Source organism: Xiphias gladius, chromosome 21, assembly GCF_016859285.1.
Source record: "Xiphias gladius isolate SHS-SW01 ecotype Sanya breed wild chromosome 21, ASM1685928v1, whole genome shotgun sequence".
Classification (NCBI taxonomy): Eukaryota; Metazoa; Chordata; class Actinopteri; order Istiophoriformes; family Xiphiidae; genus Xiphias; species Xiphias gladius.
This window is the reverse complement of record NC_053420.1, coordinates 18,614,764-18,635,780: the sequence shown is the minus strand read 5'-3', so window position 1 is coordinate 18,635,780 and position 21,017 is coordinate 18,614,764. Positions and strand designations below refer to the sequence as shown.

At 39.6% G+C, this 21,017-nt stretch overlaps 2 protein-coding genes across 2 annotated transcripts; both read right to left on the bottom strand.

Annotated features, from left to right (window-relative positions):
- Nucleotides 1-262: 262 nt before the first annotated feature.
- On the bottom strand, nt 263-4,005 carry pfdn5 (prefoldin 5). The gene is made up of 7 exons (XM_040159343.1): nt 3,852-4,005; nt 3,474-3,619; nt 2,170-2,272; nt 1,735-1,766; nt 1,532-1,606; nt 1,332-1,437; nt 263-651 (listed from the first exon to the last, which is right to left on the bottom strand). The coding sequence occupies exons 1-7, from the start codon at nt 4,000-4,002 to the stop codon at nt 566-568; spliced, it is 699 nt and encodes a 232-aa protein (XP_040015277.1). The 5' UTR covers nt 4,003-4,005; the 3' UTR covers nt 263-565.
- A 1,330-nt stretch (nt 4,006-5,335) lies between these two features.
- espl1 (extra spindle pole bodies like 1, separase) lies at nt 5,336-20,650 on the bottom strand. The gene is given in 33 exon segments (XM_040116078.1): nt 5,336-5,842; nt 6,282-6,446; nt 6,888-6,971; nt 7,066-7,181; nt 7,268-7,372; nt 7,539-7,706; nt 7,849-7,998; nt 8,231-8,353; nt 8,908-9,035; nt 9,290-9,483; nt 9,683-9,896; nt 10,353-10,484; nt 10,886-11,303; nt 11,416-12,060; nt 12,063-12,316; nt 12,634-12,743; nt 13,459-13,615; nt 13,761-13,889; nt 14,015-14,186; nt 14,305-14,421; nt 14,564-14,698; nt 15,055-15,194; nt 15,402-15,561; nt 15,904-16,048; nt 16,673-16,915; nt 17,115-17,308; nt 17,555-17,682; nt 17,831-17,942; nt 18,459-18,560; nt 18,748-19,500; nt 19,625-19,927; nt 20,192-20,280; nt 20,449-20,650. Coding segments are annotated over 32 exon segments (6,279 nt in total). The 5' UTR covers nt 20,273-20,280; nt 20,449-20,650; the 3' UTR covers nt 5,336-5,640.
- Nucleotides 20,651-21,017: the final 367 nt, after the last annotated feature.

Genomic DNA, 21,017 nt, shown 5'->3' with positions numbered 1-21,017 from the left:
ATTAGACCTCTTCACCAGACTGTGTGGATGTGTACACACTTCGTGGAGTCCGATCACCCATGCAATTCCCAGTATAGCTTTGCCCACATTCAATCTAAGTAGTCCAATTAACCAGGTAAAGGGAAATCACCTATGTGGGTGTGCAGGGCCTTACAAGTCGCATCTAAGAGGATTTAGTTTACCTACTTTTGCAAAAATGTTAGCAAAGCCTGATAAATGATATAATAGTTATTGGTAGTGGATACCACTGACGGAAACAAAGCAATGAAAAAAATCTTTAATGTTCCTGAATGCACAGTGATTGTTTTAATTAAGAAAACCCAATTAAATTAATTTAAAATTGACCAAGTACAGATGATTGCTTTACCATGACAGTAACCTACTTAACTGGTGACCAGGTTAATGCACTTACTTTCAGATAGAAAAAAAACATGTATTTTTTTTTTATTCTTCAGTAGTTAGCATGATTTCATCAGGTTAATGAAGGGCATTTTATTGTCATTTCCTTTTTTTTCCCAGCACACAAACAAAAATTCCCCCAAATCATGAAGAGCAGGTGTTCTCATTAAGCCTTGGTGGTCGCAACCATCTGCGATGTCTGTTGGCTCTGTTGTAGTTGCTGGATCTTTGCGTTCATTACTTCAATCACAGCTGCAAGACAAAACACAATGTATTGTGTAAAGATGTTTGTTATCTTTGTCCTGAACTAAAGAATGAGGTGGTGGTTGATGTCATGACTAATGAAATTACAGTATTTACACACTCAGATCTTCTACTTCGATCTGTAGTTTCTGTAGAATCGAAGCCATCAAATCATATACAGTATACTGGTGAACTTATTGCATTTTTTTTTCTGTAAAATATTGTCCGGGTACTATTAATAACTTTAATATGAGTACTGTTAACGTTTTAGTGACAGTCTCAAAATCAAACCTTGTAAACATTTGATTCATTTTCCCCACCATTACCACCACTGGGTAATTACATAAAGAAGGAGACCAGAAGTAGACAAATGTATTCATCATTTGGTTATAGACAGTTCACTGCTGGGGAGCATTGGTACTTTAATCTTAGTGTTTAACTTCCAATCCAGCATACAAGGGTACACCGACAAAACCAATGGTACAATGTCTGTTTGCAAACCCCTACACAAAATGACTGAAAAAGTTTGCATTTCTTAGGGCTTGCCTTGTCATATCCGATGTGTTTTTAGAAGATGAAGGAGAACAGCAGCATTAAAATGTACGTCTTTGTAACAAGAAATTGTGATGAAATTTGGTAAAACAATAAGGACGAAATAAGTAATCTATGGAAAATGTAGATGAACTTGCCTTGTTTCATGGCATGTTTTTCCTGAAGGGCTGGCTGAATTTTCTCTATCTGCTTTGTGAGGAAGTCGATTTTGCGCTTGAAGAATGCCTTTGAGTCATCCACGTTCTACAGAGATAGACAAATACAGGAGCATAAATGAAATTCATATAACAATAACCTGTTCTACATTATGCAAATAAATGGAAATGATTGTTTTCACCTTTTCAACATAATATCCTGTCCCAACATCCACTAAAACATGTTCCACGTCATTTAATGTTCCAGGGACGTACATCTGACAAGAAGCTATGTCAAGGACAAGCTTGCAGTATATATCTCAAGAGATACATAACTTCCTTTAAAGCACATCCAACAAAACAGAAAAATATTAACTGCTGGCTATCCCACTGTAATGAAGGATACAGAACTGGTGAGAGGCACGAGCAATTCTTTTCCTGCACGAGAAAGGAGAGAAAGGGAAAAAGATGAACAAATAATCAATTCCAGCTGCAAATTCAAAGACGTGGTGGATGCTTTGTAAGCTTTAATGAAGACGCTACACCTTTGAAGACATAATGCATATTTTTCCACATTATATAGTGCAGCAGACATGTAAATTGAAAACCTTTGAAGAGAATAATTTTTACAATACTATGAATAAATTGTGCCGATTTTACTTGATGTTTTCATTATGTGGAGGCTGAACTTTTATGGTAAAGGTCACCATTCCGACATATAGAGGAAAGCAGCCTTGTTTATCACAGAAACTGAAGAATCACTTCATATCGTTTTATCAATCATTGCACTGACTGTTAAAGGCTTAGTGGGGCATAAAATTATAAAATGTATTTTACTCACCTTTATTGTTTTTGTTCAGAACATTCAAACTATCTTTTGCTTCAACATACTTGGTCTGGACCACTTTGAGCTGTCCTATTGAAGATGTCAGGAACTCAATCTCCTGCAAAACATTAACATTTACCAAACAACCAAGGTCAGAGTCAGTACACCAGGAAATCAAATAACTCCATACAAAACCACACCTGTCAGCTGTCTGAATCCAACAAGCAAGGCTGGATTAACAATTGGGCAAAGCCAGCAATCGCCAAGGGGCCAAAAAGCCCCAGGTTCAATTGGGTCTATGTAATTTGATTAATTGCAAATTTCACGTCAGAAATTTGCACCACTGAGGTACAATTCAGCTTTGACTGCTCCTCCATCCTCCATCTTGTGGCTCAGTCTCATGCAGGGGAAAATTCTGGTTACAAGACCCTAATTGTTTTAGTTAATATTGTGCTCATTTGTTGTTCCATTGTTTTTTTTAATCAAATTGCTTCCAATTTTTCTGTTTTGTCAAATTATTATCACATAGAAAACCAGGTGAAAGTATTACATAGTAATAATGAAGCCATTCATATTTATCTTCCATATGTCTGACAATTTTCTGTTTTAAACAATTGGTTGTTCAGTGTATCCAATGTCAGAAAATAGTGAAAACATGTTAACATATTCAAAGTGTGTGTTTTGTCTGACCAACAGTCAAAAACCCAAAGATGTTGAGTTTAATATCATAGACAACAGGGAAAACTGGAAAAAATTCCAAACTGAGAAGCTGGTACCAGTGAAGTTTTTCACATTTTTGCTTTAAAAAAAATGTTGCCAGTTTATTTTCCGTCAATCCTCCATTTGATCAATCAACTGATCATTTCAGCTCTAGAGTACTGGTTGGTGTCTGGTTGCCCGAGGGAAATAACGAAACTGCCATGTACAGTGGGGGTCTACAGGGGCCCAACAGCTAATTTTCCTCCCGGGGCCCAGGGAGGAATCCGGCGATGCCAGCAAGAGTGTGGCTGCTAACTCACTGAGTTAACATAAGAATAACCAAATGTGCCCACACCTAACATTCTAAATCATTTTTTACTGGCAAGTGCAGCCCATAACGTTATATGCTAATGTATAATGCGTAAAATAATAGGAAGGTATAACAATAACGTTACACACCAGGTGACATACCGGGTATTTAACTAACGCTTTTACCGTTAGCGTCCGGAGGTGTTAGCTAGCTACCCCGCCGTCCCGTTATCATCCCGATTACCGCCTTCATGAAGTCAATATCTAAGAGCACATTCGGAACCGAAATGTACTAAACCTTTTAATGTTACCTGGTCCAGTTGGGTTTTCAGTCCCTCTAACTGAGACAGGGAGAGGTCTGTGAGGTTGACAGCCATGTTGGAAGCGCGATGCCAGATGACCCTTTGCGACTGTGTTTCCGGGTGAAGGACCGTCATTGGTCTGAAACGTCGCCCCCCTGCGGACGAGACGCGACGATTCAACGGTTCTAAACAACACCGCTATTTTCTCACTTCAGTGCATGTCAGGCATATAAACTACACATACAGTGCCTCGGAAAGGTTTAAGTCACTTAAAGTTAAGTGACGATGCTTTAAGAAATAACGCTATTTATCAGTTAATTTCATACAAAGAGCAATAAACAGAAGAAAAAATAAAGCAAATCAGTATTTGGTGTAACCATCTTTTACCTTTAAAACAGCACAATCCCTCCTGGGTACACCTGTGCACAGTTTTTAAAAGTACTTGGCAGGAGGGTTGTTGGAGAACTTGCCTCAGTTGTGTGGATTTAGTCTGTCTCAGTGTCTTCTGTCTCGTCATGTAATCCCAGACTGACTCCATGATGTGCAGATCAGGTCTCAGTGGGGGCCAGAACATCTGTTGCAGGACTCCTTGGTCTTCTCTTCCCTGAACACAGTTCTTTATAACTCTGGCTGAATGTTTGGGCTCATTATCATCTTGCAGAATGAATTTGGGACCGATCACACGCCTCCCTGATGGTGTTATATAACGGATGAGAATATAAACATGTAACGTGCCTAAAACGTTTGCACAGCGCAGTACATGCATATTGCAGGCCATATTATATGGGAGTTCAGGGCTCACAATATAAAAGTCATTTGAACAAATTAACTTAATTTTTCCTTGTGTGTGTGGGTAATTAAGATTATGTTAAAAAAAAAAACTTTTGTTTTTGAAAATGGATCATTACCACCAACAGTAAAACTAAAATGAAAACTTGACCGCTGAAACATTTTCAGCATGCTCCTAAATATGTCCGTCCTACACTGCATACTCATTTTTAAACTGCTACTTCAACTGGAAAATGAAATTGAAATTCAGTCATTCATCCCCCCTTACTGTGGAATTGGCACCATACAAAAGCACAGAAAATGCTATAATTTTTCAAATAAAATTGCAAACTGACAATACTTCAACTTCATATGAGTCAAAATCAGGATACAATTCAAATTCAAAAGGTCATTATGGATTTTCAAGTTTAAGTAATTTGGAAAGTGCATTTCACATTCAGTTTCATTATCGTCAAAGAAATTACATGTGGGAGTGACAGGCATTTTGTACATTACTTTTGGCAGTAATGTTGTCTTTTCGATTACAAACCTTTGTTTTTTTTTCAGTTTAATTTTGTCGTACCATATGTACATTCGACTAAAACTTTAAACAATAAACAAACAAACTAATATGATCAATATTGGTAGCCCTGAGATTCCTCAGTAGTTGTCTTCTAGGGGCTTTCATTTCTGACCTGCTCATCCAAATTACACCCGTCGATTGCAGCATAGACTCTGCATTTTAATCTCCATGTACTACCCACATCCAAAAAAATATAAAGCCACAAACAGTATGAGCTCTGCATCAAATACTTCTAGAGCGAACTCTATACAGTCAAAAAAAAAAGAAAAAAAATTCTTTAAATGTTAATATCAATCAAGAATTTTAGCTACAGCTTTTAGCCGTTATGAGAACACAATGTCACAAGGAAAGATACAATACACTGGTATTGTAAGAACAAGATCTATATGTTGTGTAAGATCCGACTTGTTCACATATCACACAGCACTTTTTTCTTATTCCTATGCAACACTGTAAATACCCTTGTCCATGCCTTTCCCCATCCCTTTGAATAAATGACTAATACCACACAGACAACGACTGTATGTGACAACATATTTATTAAAAAAATTTGCTGTTGCATTAACACATTAAAAGTGCATTCAAACACTTAATTAGCAAGATATTTAAAAATCATGCACACTATAGTAGCATTGGTTAAAAAAAAATTGCATTGGTTTAAATTAAGAAAATGCAGCACATTAATCTTGCTAAAACTTGAAAAAACTTGGATTGAACTTCAAGTTAAAGTAACTCCCTCCAGCTTATATGCTGAACAATAACGTTGAAATACTGCATAGAATGTTTACATCCTGCTTTTAGAAGAGTTTTAGCTTCCCAGACCAACTATTGCAGGTGGATGGGTAAGCCATAGACCACGGGTGCAGCTCCTATGAGGTGTTTCAGGTGTGTGGCCTGACGCGACAGGCCCATATAATTCAGGAGGGGGGCTCCAGACCCAGCAGATAACCAGGAATCCAACAAGGCTTTAGTGAAACGATCAATATCCCGATCTGTCACATCCCACAGGTTTCCCAAAACAAGGGGGCTAGGGGGGAAAAAAGAAAAAGTCACAGTCAATACACACACCACAGCGTTCAATGCAATTATGAGTGTTCCACATAGTAAACCACTGTAATGTTAAAATGGTTTCCACAGAAAGAAAGATGGATCAAAATTCATCAAAAATATTGATTTTTAATGGTATTTCACAACATCAGAGCATTTGATATACAGTATCTACCATGTAATGTTCAGTGGTGTTGCTGTCAAGTTGACAATTAGTCTGTAAATGTGATTCATCAAGTTGCTGGTTTTAACCTGACCAAAGCATAACTGAGAAAAGTCAGTTGACTCAGCTTAGTGGATCTGCCACAGCAGGATATAAAACAAATCTAACCCTATTATAAAATTTGTAGAAACATATGTATTAATACGACAGTATTAACTGATCCTTATTCGTCTCGACGTAAAGACAGTTTTCTCACCAGCCGGCTATGAGGTAGCTGAGGATGATGCCTTGTCCTTCCTGATCCCCGCGCACTGCCAGAGCAGCACTACTGCAGCCAAAGAGTAGACAGGCTGCTCTCATCTGCCGTTTCAGGACCACCTGACTGTCTAGGAACCGAGCACCTGCACCGTGACCCACGTAACTAAAGAAACCCCGGGGAAAGAGTCACATGGACAAAGGTATAAAGTCAAACAGGTTATCAAATCAAAGCACTTCATATAGAACAAAATGTGTATGTAACAGCGTTTAACAGTGTTTGTTAAATCGTCTCCATTGTGGTATTCCCTCGAACCATTTTGATATGCCAACATTATGGATTTCTTTCTTAATAAAAACCATTCTACAATGTGTGTAAATTTGATGTACAACATAATTTGAGTGAGTGTTTTCCTAAAAATTCAGTAGCCTGCATTTAAGCAGTAAAACCTCTCACTCACGTCAGTGCTACATATATTTTTTTCCATTGTACTGAATTTTCTGTGCTTCCTCTGAAATGAACTTTTTAATCAACACTAGCGTTCTCATGGACTGTAGCCATTGTTTCATCTCCCTGTCAGGAGGCTTAAGATCATCACAAACTTACATGTATAGATCCTTGGTCGCCACAGCTTCTTCCAGCTGACCCGAGTCAGGAGCAACACCACATACACCTTCCCATTCCAGTTTACTTTAAAGAGAATAGTAACATAGTAAATGAGAAAGAACTAGAGAAGTGACAGACAAATATAATCTTTTCGTTTAACTCTGTGTATTGGTCTTACCTGCTAAACCACTCCTTAAATTGGTCCTGAGCGTTTCCTAAATTGGCGTCAGGGTCCAGCACATAAAACACCTTCCTTGTATCCACACCTTGCTCCAGGATGGAGTGAGAGTCATGCTAAAGGGAAATTACCCCAAATTACCCCTCAGTCAGTAAACTACATCTGCACCACTGGCCATTATATTTATGGGGTTTAATCTTACCTCTTTCTGAATGCTCAGTCCAATCAGTGAATGCAGAGAGGGCATCCGACTGACAGAGCGAGACTTTAAGATGGAGATGCTCTCCCATGGCAACTTCTGAAGGTACTGCAAAGGAAACAGGATAGATGGAGATACTTCTACATTTTAGCATTACTCCACCCCAAAAGGGACATATTGTAACAGTGCTTTGGAGGGCTTTTTGACTCTCAAAAAGCCAGTCTAAGTCAGACTACAGGAGAGTTCAGTATTTGATAGAGATGATGAAACCAACCTTGTCCAGGATGAGAACCACATGACCCTGCGGCTCGTCTCCCTCTGAAAGCTGGGAAACGGCTGTATGGAGAAGCTGGTCACACTCCATGTCCCACTGTGGAAAAATTCCAAGAGCAAATCTTTGGAGGTCTTCTTGGGAGAGCACAGGAAAAGCAGACAGCACAGCCTGAAAGAGAAGTCAGAAGTTAAGTAGTTGTTGTTTTGCTGTTCCTGCTCCAGCTGCTTTTAAGAACAAGACAGAATGGAAGGTCGGTTGCTGATGCTGCAGGATCCAGGGAATAACAAGAAATGAAAAAACAAACACACACCTTCAACATCTCCTCACTGCCTGTCACTCCTCTGGCAGACAAGGCCTTACAAAGGTGCTGGGCCTGACTGGAGAGTTCTGGATCTGATGAAACGGGTAGAAGAAAGCTCTTCCAGCATCCAAGCAATCCCTCCATCTCATTCAATAGTTGCTGGAAGACAGATGTGAAGGTGTTTAGACAAAATAATCACTGTCAACTTTTAAGTGACAGTTTCTTAGTCAAAACATGGCTAACTAAAAAGCATCACTTAAGGTTGCCTGCTCATGTTTTCTTGCTCTAAATATCCAAGTAAAGTGTATAACTTTAATTGAAAGTAAGCAAATGAAACATGCATTTCAAAGCCCTCCAAGTCTCCCCAGCAGTTCCCTTTTTCATCACTTACTTCAACTCGAGAGTCAAGCGCCCTGCGGCCTTCCCACCACTTGGCTTTCTCAGACACACAGCTCACAACCTTCTGTTCCACCTGAATACTGTCCAGCTCCTGCACAAGCCAGCTAATGGGGTGCTGCACAACACAAAGAGATGAAGAAAGTCAAAGTCATTTTAATTGGTGGTGAAGATCAAACTTGTACCTCAGTGAAATCACAAGAGTCAAACTTAAACTTGTCTTAAATTTTTTTCCAAATAATATTTTTTTTATGTAGTATTTTCTGACACAGAGCCGGTTGCCACTGCTGATTGTAAGGAGTGAGGCAACAATAGTCAGTGAAGCAAAGCCAACATTTTAGATGGAATACATCAAATTGTAACAATCTTGTAATTTCATTCCCTTAATAGATTAATTTAATTTCACTTAGATTCAACTAGAGCTGCAGTAGATTGTCTCTTAGCTAGACTACTTTTTACTGCTGATAAGATGGGAAAACTGTCAGCATGGCAAGACTTTAAAGTCACTAGTGTCTCCATAATCCTTAGGTCATAACCATTTATACTATAATTATCTGTTTTCAGATTCTTGCTACCATTTTGCCAAGATTTGGATCTGCATTTTCTTAGATAATACTTGTATGGAAGATAAAGTAAGACCATATATCTTAAAATTGTATAAATTATCATTACCTGATGCTTAGATGTGGGGATGTGAACAGTGACAGGAACAGATCCTCTCTCGAGACGTGACAGTATGATGCTGTCACCCATTTCTCCAGGTTTTACTCCGAGCACAGACATCACACACACTGTTACCCCTGTACAACAGAGAGAAAGGATATAATGCAATTCAGTCTACAAAAGCATCAAGGAAATCTGATTCAAGTTATGGACAAGGCAAAAAGTGAACACTCTCTAAATTAGCCCCGCTAAGTATTGTTACAGTACCAAGAAGAATGACATACTAGTCTCTCATAATGCATTACTGACATGCAAACCATGTTCCAACAAAGTCAAACACGAAAATGTACCCATTTAGCTAAGGAGATCAAAACAGTATTTATTACTTTACCTGGGGGAAGGTGTTGAAGTTGTTGGATAAACTCTTGGCAGTGGTTTTGGGGGAAAGATGAGGAGTGAGCAGTAGGGAAGGAAAAGATGTTCTCCAACTGAGCCAACCTCTGTTCAGTAGAAGTCAGACTGTGCTCATTTAGACTCAGAGCATCCATCTTGTCTGCCAACTCATTGGACGACTTTCTCAGCTTTCTATTAGCATGATACAAAGCAATGAAAGTGTTCAGTTATTTTAAAATGCAATTTGTGATCATGTAAATAAAGAAAATGAGCTATAAGATGTTGCCATGAAAGTCTTTTGATTGAGTTTTTCAGATATCTTATCAGAGACCAAAGTGTGGGTGAGTGCAAAACCATAAATTGGCACTATAAATATTACACATGTGCTTACTTAAGACAACTGGCTAAATGCCTGATTGTGCGATGACGGCTTGTGATGCCCAAGGACTGGGCATGTAGCATTGCTGTAGCTATGGGGTCCTGCTTTCCCAATGCCAAGGCCAGAAGAGCAGAGACGGTCGGGTACATGGTGGGAGACGGGAAGTGCTGAAGGGCAAGCCAAGCTGAGCGGAGTAACAACTGAATATCCTCCAGAGAGAGATTCTCTGGGGGGTGACAATTGGGGAAACTGGATAAGGAGCTGGTGATTAAATTCTACATGTCTTGATAACATCCGAATAAATATTTTAACTCTACAAACCTGCTGTCTATAAAGGCAGGAAAGGCTGGGTTGATACATTCAAATCTGATTTGTTGCTACATATTTGGACAGTCTCACATTTTCTGTTGTTTTGTCTCTACTCCAAAACATTGGACATAAAAGTCTTAAAACTGATTTTAAGACTTAAAAGGCATTTAACTGTTCAGCAAATTTACACGTAAGGTACCATAGCCTTATACTGTGAGGCGCTGATTAGGAAAGATCATGCAAAAATAATGTATAAATTCCACTTTTGTAATACCATTGTTACCACAAACTACATATTATCAGATTGTGAGTTACACTTCAATGAAATGACATATTTTAATATATTTTACAGTTTCATTGCAGAGCAACTCACCTGGCCTGGTGTCTGAATGACAGAGGTGGGTTTGTTGACCTTTTCTAAGATGACCTCTGCTCCTCAGCTCAGACAAGTCGTCTCTCTCCAAGTTGCAACACATATCCCTCCGCAAGACCTCAAAATCTGTGTCTACAGAGAGGTAAAGAATAGATTACAGCTCTAGCATTTATCCAGATTTTGTTAGAACTGCAATGACTATATTTGCCATTATTTTTTGCTATTTCCTGACATTTTTAACATCTAATTTGGTTATACTGCCCAATAACTCCTTCAAATCCACAAATTTCCTCCAGCATTTTCTGAAACATAAATGTTTAATTTTTTTGAGTTTCAAAAATAAATAAATAAATAAAAATAACAATGACCTGGGAAGAAATTTGGGGGTTATGGTGTGATTAATGGTAAAAAAAAAAAAAAAAAAAAAAAAAAATTAACTTAGAATATGATTACAGTAAATGTGAATTTTAAGCCAATGCAAGGTAATTATGAGAAAGTTATAATTATTTTTTCCATGTACACAAAATACACACTGATATCTTTACTTGAAGTGGGATTATCTTCAGTCTCAGTGTCTGATGTCCTAAGTTGCTCAATGCTTATGTCCAGAACTTCGTTAGTTTCCTCCTCAATGATTCTCATTGTGTCTGGCTCCTCCACCGTTTCTGCCTCTGTCCTGGACAGCTCTCGTCTGGTTCTTCCTCTTCTTGTTGAGGCAGCCTGACTGACCAAACTCCTGTCATCCTCTGAAGACGTGGCCCGAGGCACTGCAGTGCTTTTTTTACCCTTAGCATTCCTTTTGGGTAGGATCTTCTCCGCAGGTGGATCTGGGGCTTTTTTAGTGTAGGGGGCAGCTCTTCTAGTAGCTGTTTGCTTTTTAGGGACATCTGCTTTTTCTTTGGTTTCTGCTTGAGTATTAGCTTCTGAGTCACTCTCGTCACTAAACTCCACCTGTATTAAAACATTAAAAAAGGAAGGATATTTTTCATTAAAAAAAAAAAAAAACAACACAAACCAGTGTATTTTTGTAACAATAAAACCTCCACTCTAAATAGATGACTACCTTGAAACGTGATTTCTTTGTGCGTCTGGGGGCAGCAGGCACAGGTTGGGCTTTGTCTTGAACTGGTGACAACTCTTCATAGACATGAAACTGTAGCTTAGGGGCAGTCCTCGGTGCTTTCTGCACTGAAGCAGGAGCTTTCAGCTTTTGAACAGGAGTACAAGCCAAAGTAGGTACCACTGTGTTGAAGTCAAAAGAGCCAAGCTCCTTAACAGAGGGCTTTGACTTTACCATTACTGGTGTCATGGGAACCAGTCCCTTTCCTCTGGTTGAGGAACTTGTTGCTTGAATCTTTGGCTTGACAGACTTGGCCTTCTTTACCTCCTTTGTTTTGTCAGGAATATCAGGGTTTTTAATGGAGTCTTTAGACTTTTTAAGAAAGGATGAGAGTGGCACTGTTTTCTGTTCTGATTTCAGCTCTTTATCCAGTTTCGGTGCATTCCAAGTCCAAGCATTAGAGAAGAGCTCCTCTGGGTTGCAGCCCCTTTTGGAAGCCAAATCAATCAATGATACAATGGCTTTAGTTGCCATTAGGCCTGCTCTCACAGGTATTAGCACAGGAGAGGGTGTGGAATCAACAAATGCTAAGCCAGCTTCCAGTACTTTCCATATACCACAGACCTTGTTAAGCCTTGGTTCAAGCCCAGACAGGGCTCAGAGCAGCAGGGGCACTGACAGTCAGATTCATGCGCCAGTGAGGAGAGCCAGCGGTGAGGCTGGGGTTTGAGAGGAGGGGAGCTGGCCAGATCCCTAACTACAGGTTCTTTAGCAATCCACCTAGTGCTCAGGATGCCCTTAAAATCATCCTCCAAAGTAGGCAGGGGAGACTGAGATTTCTGCGCTAGGCGACCTTTCCTTGGCTTGATTTTCACCTCTGCCTTCTGCACCGGATCAGAAAAATCTGAGGAAAAAAAAAAAAAACACACAAAAGTCCATTATGCAGCTGAAGACAAGTGGCAACAGTCAAAAAATATTTAATATTTCAAATTGGGGCTGAGCAATAAAGAGGAAGTCTAATGGAATTCCTAAGCCAAACATTTTTATTAAGTAAATCAACTACAGTTTACTTGGAATCATTCACATAGAAAATAATTTTTTTTAAGAACAATAACACAATATGATGTCATCATCACTATACAATTTTACTGAAAGTCACTGAACAATAAAATGAATCAACACCCAGCGCTATTTGAACTGGTAGCTGTTTATTTAACTGACCTGTGCAGAGCTCCAGAAGGTTTCTGACTTTGTCTAAATCAATTCCACTTTCTTCTCTCTCCCCCTGCATCAGCTCTAACTCAGCTTTCATCACCAGCAGCTCAGCACAACTAAAACAATGACACAAAAAGTAAATAAAAGGAATGAATGCCATCCAAAAAAGGCTTACATAATATGCTCTGATATATTTTGGTGCATATCTATATTGTTCGTTTTTCTGGGCCTATATAATTTAATTATAAGTATTACCCAGCATGTACTGAGAACAAATTCGGGTATCATACTAGTTTTTAAAAAAAGGTACAACTGTACAATCTAACGCTATAAAATTAACAGCCTTGCAAATACCTTTAACACCTTTAAATATAAAGCAGTCTTGCAACACCACCACAAAGTAAAGCCTCAGAAATCAGCACTTCCATAAAATAGTCTAAAAGAAATTTTATAAAACGCTTCATAAAATTAGGATTTACTGGAGGGCTGCTGTATTGGTATACAATAAACTGTACAGGCACCTAATGAGCTGTAACTAAGCATGTTACCCTTTTGATCAATAAGTACAATAAGAGTACACTGTGTATACTGTATACATATATTGTGCATCTACTGATCACGGATGGTCCCCAGTGAAATTTACAGGCCCAAAATATACTTTAGCAGTGTGTTGTAGCAGTTTAACAGTGCACACAACAAAAGGACAAACACACTGACCTTACAATATGTTTAGCATGGTACACTACAGAAGAAAAAAAAACAAAAAACAAACAAAACAAACAAACAGAAGTTATCTTTACTATTTACATTTTACCATGTACATGTACATACTGGCTGAGTGCTTGCAGCTTGATTGCCAGTTTAAGGGCTTCTAGGCATTGGAGCCTGGCATCATTGATGGCTCCACAGCTGCTCCTAACAGCCACCATCTTCATAGAGCAGTTTAACAGCTCTGAGAGCAGCTGCCATTTCAGCACCAGGTTATCTCCTACTCATGGACCAAGGGAGAGAGACAGAGGAATTGACATAGCTGACAGCATTTAAAAAAATTTAAAAAAAAGAAAAAGAAAAGAAAAAGAAAGCAAAGTATTATCAGCTTTTCCATGAGCTGTTCATGTGTGAGACAAATGTACCTTGGTTGATGAAGCGCCCATCTGAGCTGCTGCTATTAGTTCCATATAGGCCTTTCCCCACTAAAGTGACCAGCAGGCTGCATAGAAGCTTCAGACTTTCATACAGGGCAGTGTCTGGGCTATTCAAACCTGAGACACACAAACATAGGGCCATTCTTGGTTATAGCTGGGAACCTCACCATTACATACGCACAATGCAAAAATAATAATACTAGCCATCCGGTCATATAACGTGCACAAATGCTTCTGCTAACCATGCTGTGTGATACGGCCACGCTCTGCTTGTGGCAGTGCAGCCGTGTCCAAACTCAAGTACAAGCTGCAGATTTGCAGCGCCCGAGCACGCAGCAGGTACCAACTTTTTGACTGTCTCTGCTCATTCACTTCTTTTAGCACCTCACAGAGATAAGGCACTCCACGGTCCACCTGAAATATGGCCAAACAGGAAAAGGGCGAATGAATGAATGAGTCAGTCAGTCAATCACTTTTTCCAGCAAAAATAGTAGCAGTGCAATAATACGAGAAATACTGCTAGCAGGCATACCTGTCCTGTGCCGTAGCAGTACTGAGCTTTCAACAGGATGGCCAGCATAGAGAGGGAAGAAGGTCCCCCACCAGTGGTTTCTGAGGTAAGACTTTTTTCTGCTTGCTCTAACTGGGCCTAAAAACAGTAAGTTACATTGGGGAATAATTTCTCACATAATTCAAAAAACATAGCACCGTAAATATTTTACAGTCCCATTACTGATATGATGTGAGACACACTGTTTGCCAAGAATAATTATTAAAAAAAACTGCATTACCAAAGCCAGTTCAGGGGCACCCATATCCAGAAGGAGGCTGGCTGATTGACATAGGGAGCTGGCACAACCATGGGTGTCAGCAAGTTGACGTGAAAGTCCAGTAGCAAGTTTGTAAGCTTCCAAAGCCTTTAGAGGCTGCATATGAGAAAAGGAAAATTTGATTAATACAGATACTGTCATTACCAACGATGTGAACACTAGTTATAACAAACTGACCCCAGGATACACCATAAGGTCCAAAGGTCTTCCAGAGGTCTTAAACAAATTTTATTTGATTCATAATTGATTTGTTGGCGATGCTCGTTGTACCCCCATCTAAGCAAAAAAAGAATAACTATATCTGACTAGTCAATCCATTAAAATTCTCTGCATAAACTGAGTGAAACTTAAAATGCATATCCCTGATTTATATAATGCCCAAAATCCATTTGGAGCTGAAGATAGAACCAAAAACAAGCAAAAGAGAACATCTAGAATTATTTTGCCCACACCTTTCCCATGAGTTTGAAGAGAGCCGCAGTCAAAGCAATGGAGCTACACGTCTGCTTGAGGTTCCTGACAGAAGGCAGAGCAGGACGCTTCAAAAGAGCAGACCACTCATCCAATGCTTTTTCCAAAGGTTTGCACAGTTCTTAAAAAGGAAAAAAAATGTGTGTATTATTCACACACAGAGAAAGCAAGTGATAAAGAATGATCTATTTTAGATTACACCCACCAATGGTAGGAGGTGCATTCTGAATCAGAACAACAGGTATAACATATCATGATACTGGCGTTTGGTTAAATACAGTGGATTATATAAAAAAGAAAAAAATATTTAAAAAAAAGGTGTTCCTACTGTTCTCTGCAGCCAGGTTGAAATGCAAGCCTTCATAGACTAGAATGCTGTCCTGTGTCTTTTGCTTATCTTCATAATCAAAATCATTGGTTCCTATGGGATTGGCCACACATCGTGTCTCTTCACGCAGCTCTCGCAGTTTTTTGTCCTTCTCAATGGCCTGGCCAAAAACACACAGTATTGTTCATTCAATTACAGCATGCTTGTCATTAATCTCTGACAATTCTATCTCAAAGGTGATACCAGTTATACAGTCCAAATCAATTCTTACAACACAATATTTTTTTTATAATCCTAATTCAGACTTCATTTCTAATTATTAAGCAACTTAAAAGACTGAGAAAAAAAGGCTACTCTATACATTCAGGATGTAGAAGAAATGCACAAATAAAAACAGAAATCCTAAAAACAGACAATTTAACATACTATCCTTGTAACAAAACAAAAACAGCAATTCATGAATATAGGTACATAATATCCTGACAGATATAGCAGTGGTCACCTCCTGAAGATTCTTCTCAAGAGTGCAGATATAGAGCCAAAGTAAAGCATGGGCCTTGTCGTCCTTCAGTTTATCAGCATTCTGCGCAGTCTCTGGTTCTTCTTCCAGTAGCCGTAAAGCTTCGTGGGTAAAATCAACTGCCAAGCTGTGTAGTTACAGAGAAACATAATAAACACAGAGACGGGTTGAAGGGCAGCTACCCGTGTTGGCCCGGGAGGGCTCAAGACTAACATTCTCAATTGTTAGCTCAAGGGCTATCCACTTTTTCTCAGCACAAAACCAGGTTGTATCCAAAACATTGCTCAGGTGCCAGGTCTGACCTATTTCCCTTGCCATCACTTTTGCCGTGTATACCCCATTCACACAGGGGACCATTATGCATTATGTCCTTTACAAAATTAGACTGCTGTTGCAAGTTCTTTCAACACATTACAAGAGTCACTCTGGAGCTGCAGTTTCGGACAAATCAAGACTAAACCAGAGAGTTATATAAAATTGTATGAGTACCAAGTAAAGTTATGGTTTATCTAAGTGTCTCTCTCTTTGAGACACTAGGTCTCTTGTTCAATCTATTTATGGAGTAGCTTGGTAGTACATACATGTTTGCAAATGCCACAAAATTCACCAAAGCCAGACAGCAGCTAAACTATGTTCAACCCTGGTCACAAAGCCAAATTGACGTTCAGATTGACTGCTGGCAAACCAAGTGTATTGTTTCTGTCAAGAAACACTTTTAATTGTATATGATGATGTAAATAAAAGCTCCTACCAATCAGTCTGTTCACTGAAATCCTGGAAACACACAACTTGGGCCATTTCACAGAGGTAGACAGCACGTAGGTGGGTGTGGGAGCTCTCCTCGTGACAGATGTCCAACAGATCGCAGAGTGTGTTGTAACGCTCCTGGGTAGTGTCCCCTGCCACCTCCTTATAGGCATGCAGCTCTTCCTCCAAAAGGCAGAGCATTACTCCCTCATCAGGGACGTCAGGACTAAAACCATCACGTAATGTCCTGTTCCAGGACAAGACAACAGTTAATTTTCCATACATGAATAAAAAATAAATAAATAAATAAATAAATTAAAAAAAACTTTAAAAAAACTCACAAACCTTAGTGATACACACAACAGAAGACCTAGCCATTACATTGTTGGCAGGAATTATTTAGAGACTTTACTACCATAAGTCATTTCATTATCACCTGTCTTTACCTGAGTCGGATGTCCTCTTCAGAGTTACGTGCTGCATCAGTTTTCGTTTTCACCCATAGAGAGACCGGTTCAGCCATTTGTGTGGGAATTTTGTCACCCAGAGCTTTCAGCCATAGAATCACCCAGTCCAGTGATCGCTCCAGTTGTCCAGCCCGCCGAGAAGTCTGCACGGCCAGCATGAAGGGTCGGTTCAACTAGGTGATAATATAATAAATTTTATTATGAATTAAAAATGGTGAAGACCATGATAATAGTACAGATGACTTTAAACAGGGTCATGGGGGATTTGTTTATATTAAACAAATCCCCCATGACCTTAAGATCATTTAGGTTTGCTTCTCTCTAAGCAAACCCTCTCTCTAAGCCCATTCTAGACAAAGACATCGTATGTAGTGAAATGTTATGCATAATAAAACAAAACATGCTTAAGAAGAGCTTACCCTATCAACAGAGAGCGAGACGGGGCAATTCTTGCATAGATCCCTGCAGAGTATTTCAACTAGCGTGTAGGCCTGGTCATAGAGACGCCGGTTGTACAGTCCACAGGCTAAGTTGCTCACAGCAATCACTGCAAGACACATAGTGAACCCACACTGAAAAGAATGTCATAATAATATAACAACATATTAATATTAAGTTTTCCTGGGAATTTAAGGAAGCAATTGAGGAATATTTTAAAGCGACCTGACAACATTAATAAAGTAGAATATAATCACCTGCTTTTATGAGAAGGTTTTCACTAGACAGCTTGCGCAGTTCTGTCATCATCTGTCCAGCTGTGGCTTGGCAGTACAGCAGCACTCTGTCCAGTGTATTACTGTTCTCCAGCTAAGAATGACAAACTACAATCAGAATTAAAGTCTAAATGCAAGAACATTTATAACTGTTGAAACATGTAAGTTTGTGCTCATCCATGTCATTTTCAGTTTAAGCATTAGTATTATCGAGACGCCCTCCTGGGTTAAAGGATAGGCCTGCGTTGAATCGCTCCTAGAAAGTGTGATACAGGGTTAACCGGTCAAACCACTGCTCCCTGGAAACTAAAAGCAATTTAGGTTCCATCTACCATGTGGCCTATAAAAATTATGAGGTGTATAGTATATTGTAGGAGGATGATTTTTGGGGTTAGTGTGCAGGTAACTACACAGTTGTGCCCTTTATCGCTCAGCACCCAAGGAAGTCGCCCCGGGCATTAAGGGTCCTGAGTATTAGTCTCATTAAGGTGGACAGGTTATAGTAAAATACCTCCAAGCCCCTATACATAAGATTTAGATCCCCCCCCATAGTGCGTTTTCAAGTCACTATCAATACCATGAATATTGACGTTACAGATGTTATCCTCACCTGTGATGCGAGCAAGCTCTCATATGCAAATACAAAGCCTTGGTAAATACTGAAACAAAGGGCCTGTTGCAGTCTGCTGCCCTCAGCCTGGCATGTCAAATTCTGGAAACAAAAAACAGGCCACACATTTGCAGTTGTTAAAAATTCTCAAAAAAAGAAATGTAGCCTCTGAATGCCTTTTTGAAAGCCTTTGATAAAACCCAACTCTTCTCTGTAATACAAATTTTACCAAATGATTTCCCTGTGCACGCACAGATAAGTGTTTTTCCTAGTCAGTAACTAGGCTCACCTTCTTTCGCATTTTTAATATCCTTTCTTGGTGCTCCTCAAGGAAAGAAAACCATGCCAGAAGTACAGGACCACTTAATCCCTTGTTGTGGCTATTCTCGACAGCCCACACCACTAGTCCGCACCCTTCCAGAATTGCATGAGTTTCTCGGTCTCCCAGGTCCGCCGAGAGAGACCTCAAGGCTCTAGCACACTCCGTCAAAGCCTGGCCAGTATCCTCACCAGCCTTCATTGTTGAATGAAGTTTTATTGCCCATTTGCCAAGCAACAGGGCTGTACAGTCACAGTCAGCACAGTCCCTGACCTTGCTCTCAATTTTATTCAGGAAGGTGGAGGCCAGATCGTAGTGGCCAGCCTTACAAAGCACCTTAATTATAATCAGCAGCATTTCAGATAGGACATATACACTTGATTGCTCAATATACTGCTTGGACTTGTCCCCCTCGCAGCCTCGTCCACCAGTCTGGCATCTGCTGAAAAGCGAATACACTTCCTGCAGAAGAAAGGAACCATCCTCCTTGGTCACTGCTCCAGAGCTACTCTCAAATTCAGCAATGGCATCCTCTGTGTATATAGGAGCTTTGGAAAGGGAGGGAGTTGCACTCTTTGTGTCCAACAACAGGAGGAAGCTCAGAGCTTGCATCTGGCAGTGGAGTTTGTCCCGGGGATTTAGGATTTTCCCGTCTTTGGCTGTAGATAGTCCACTCCAGAGCACCGAGAAGCAGCTCCGCAAAAGAACAGAGTAGTCCTCAGTCTATGGACCATACAAATCTTGTTAATGACAGTAATGAAGCAAGCATGCGTCGTGTATGTAGGATATACTGCACATTGTGCACAGTTCATACTTATGAATGTGTTGGTTAAAAACTGATACATACCTGTTGTACTGGGGTAAGCCTGCTGTAAAGCAACCCAGCTACAGAGCTGCACAGACTGTGAGCTTCTAGGGAGCTTAACTTCTTGACAATATGGAAAATGATCTTTTCCATGTACAGTGGACTGCTCTGAGGAACAACTGCTGCAGAAATATCATAGCCATGTAGGGAAAGCTCCACTAACTTCACCAACTGACTGACATGGTCAGAGTCAGGGGATCCAACTCCCAGTTGATGGTTACAGGCTCTGATGACCCTGTCACACAGCGTGCGACCCTGAAGGCCTGGTTGACTCTTCACATAATTCTGCAAAATTTAAAACAAACTGGTTTAGATTCTCTCTTTAACATGAGGAAATTAACTGTAAGGTGGTTTGTATTTTATACACAAAACATACCCCACATCTAAAATAGCAAATGGCACTTGGCTATTTTGGAGGTAGTTAATGCTGGGTTAAAAGTCAGCGCTTTCTCAGGTTCTCTTAGACTAGTAAAATAATATTAACTTGTAACGTTACTAGGAATACGAGTGGTTCATCTTATTAAAGATGTGTGATAAGGTTATGCTAACCTCTAGTTCTCGAAGTAAATGCTCCGTTTGTCCCACAGTAGCAGTCCGCTTGATGTACTCGTCCACTTTCAAACATTTCATGTCGACAGCTGTAGAGGACACATTAGTTAAGGGTTATTTGCTTTAGTTTTACGCTTCGATATAACGAGTTAGCTTAGCTGTTAGCTAACGTTAGCGACAAAGTCCACCACAATATGACACTGCCCAACAGACGTTAACATTTGCCAACGTAACTAAAAGCGTTAGCTGAGACTTACCTTAATCGGGAGACCTTTGTAGCAAAACCTTTATTTAGAGCACATAAAAGGTAGAATTGCTGTCCATATTAACGTACTTTGAAGCAGCGATACGGCTGCTTGTTAACTTAAGTTCTGTAAAGTTAAAATATTCAAATCCTTAACAATCGGGAAAACTGCACCACTCGCGCACTGCTTTTGAAAGGTGTAAGCTAACCAATCCGATAGCACATCCGCTTTTTCCAGGAAACATGAGGGCTTATGGGTAATGTTGTTTTTTATTTCCATGTCCGAATATCTGATCAAAGTCACTGACTCATGGCTAAAAACTAGAGGAAGTTTGTTTTAAAACATTCACTGGTTTGACAAACATGAAATACATAAATGTTCAAAGAATTAATGTGCTATTGTATTTTATCAAACCATGGCTACACATAATATCTCCTAGAAACAAAAGGCTTTTTCTTTCCGTACCAGTGGTGGAAGAAGTACTCAGATCTTTTACTTTTATCTTTCATGAATACCAATAACTCAGTGTAGAAATACTCTGTTAAAAGTAAAAAATCATGCATTCAAAATTTAACTTCTGG

Coding starts and splice junctions, on each gene's coding strand:
- pfdn5 (XM_040159343.1), bottom strand. CDS start 4,002: ATGGAGTCAGTCTGGGATTACATGACGAGACAGAAGACACTGAGACAG. Junction 3,620..3,851: donor GGGATTGTGCTGTTTTAAAG/GTAAAAGATGGT, acceptor TCTCGTCCGCAG/GGGGGCGACGTTTCAGACCA. Junction 1,607..1,734: donor TCGTGCCTCTCACCAGTTCT/GTATCCTTCATT, acceptor GCTTCTTGTCAG/ATGTACGTCCCTGGAACATT.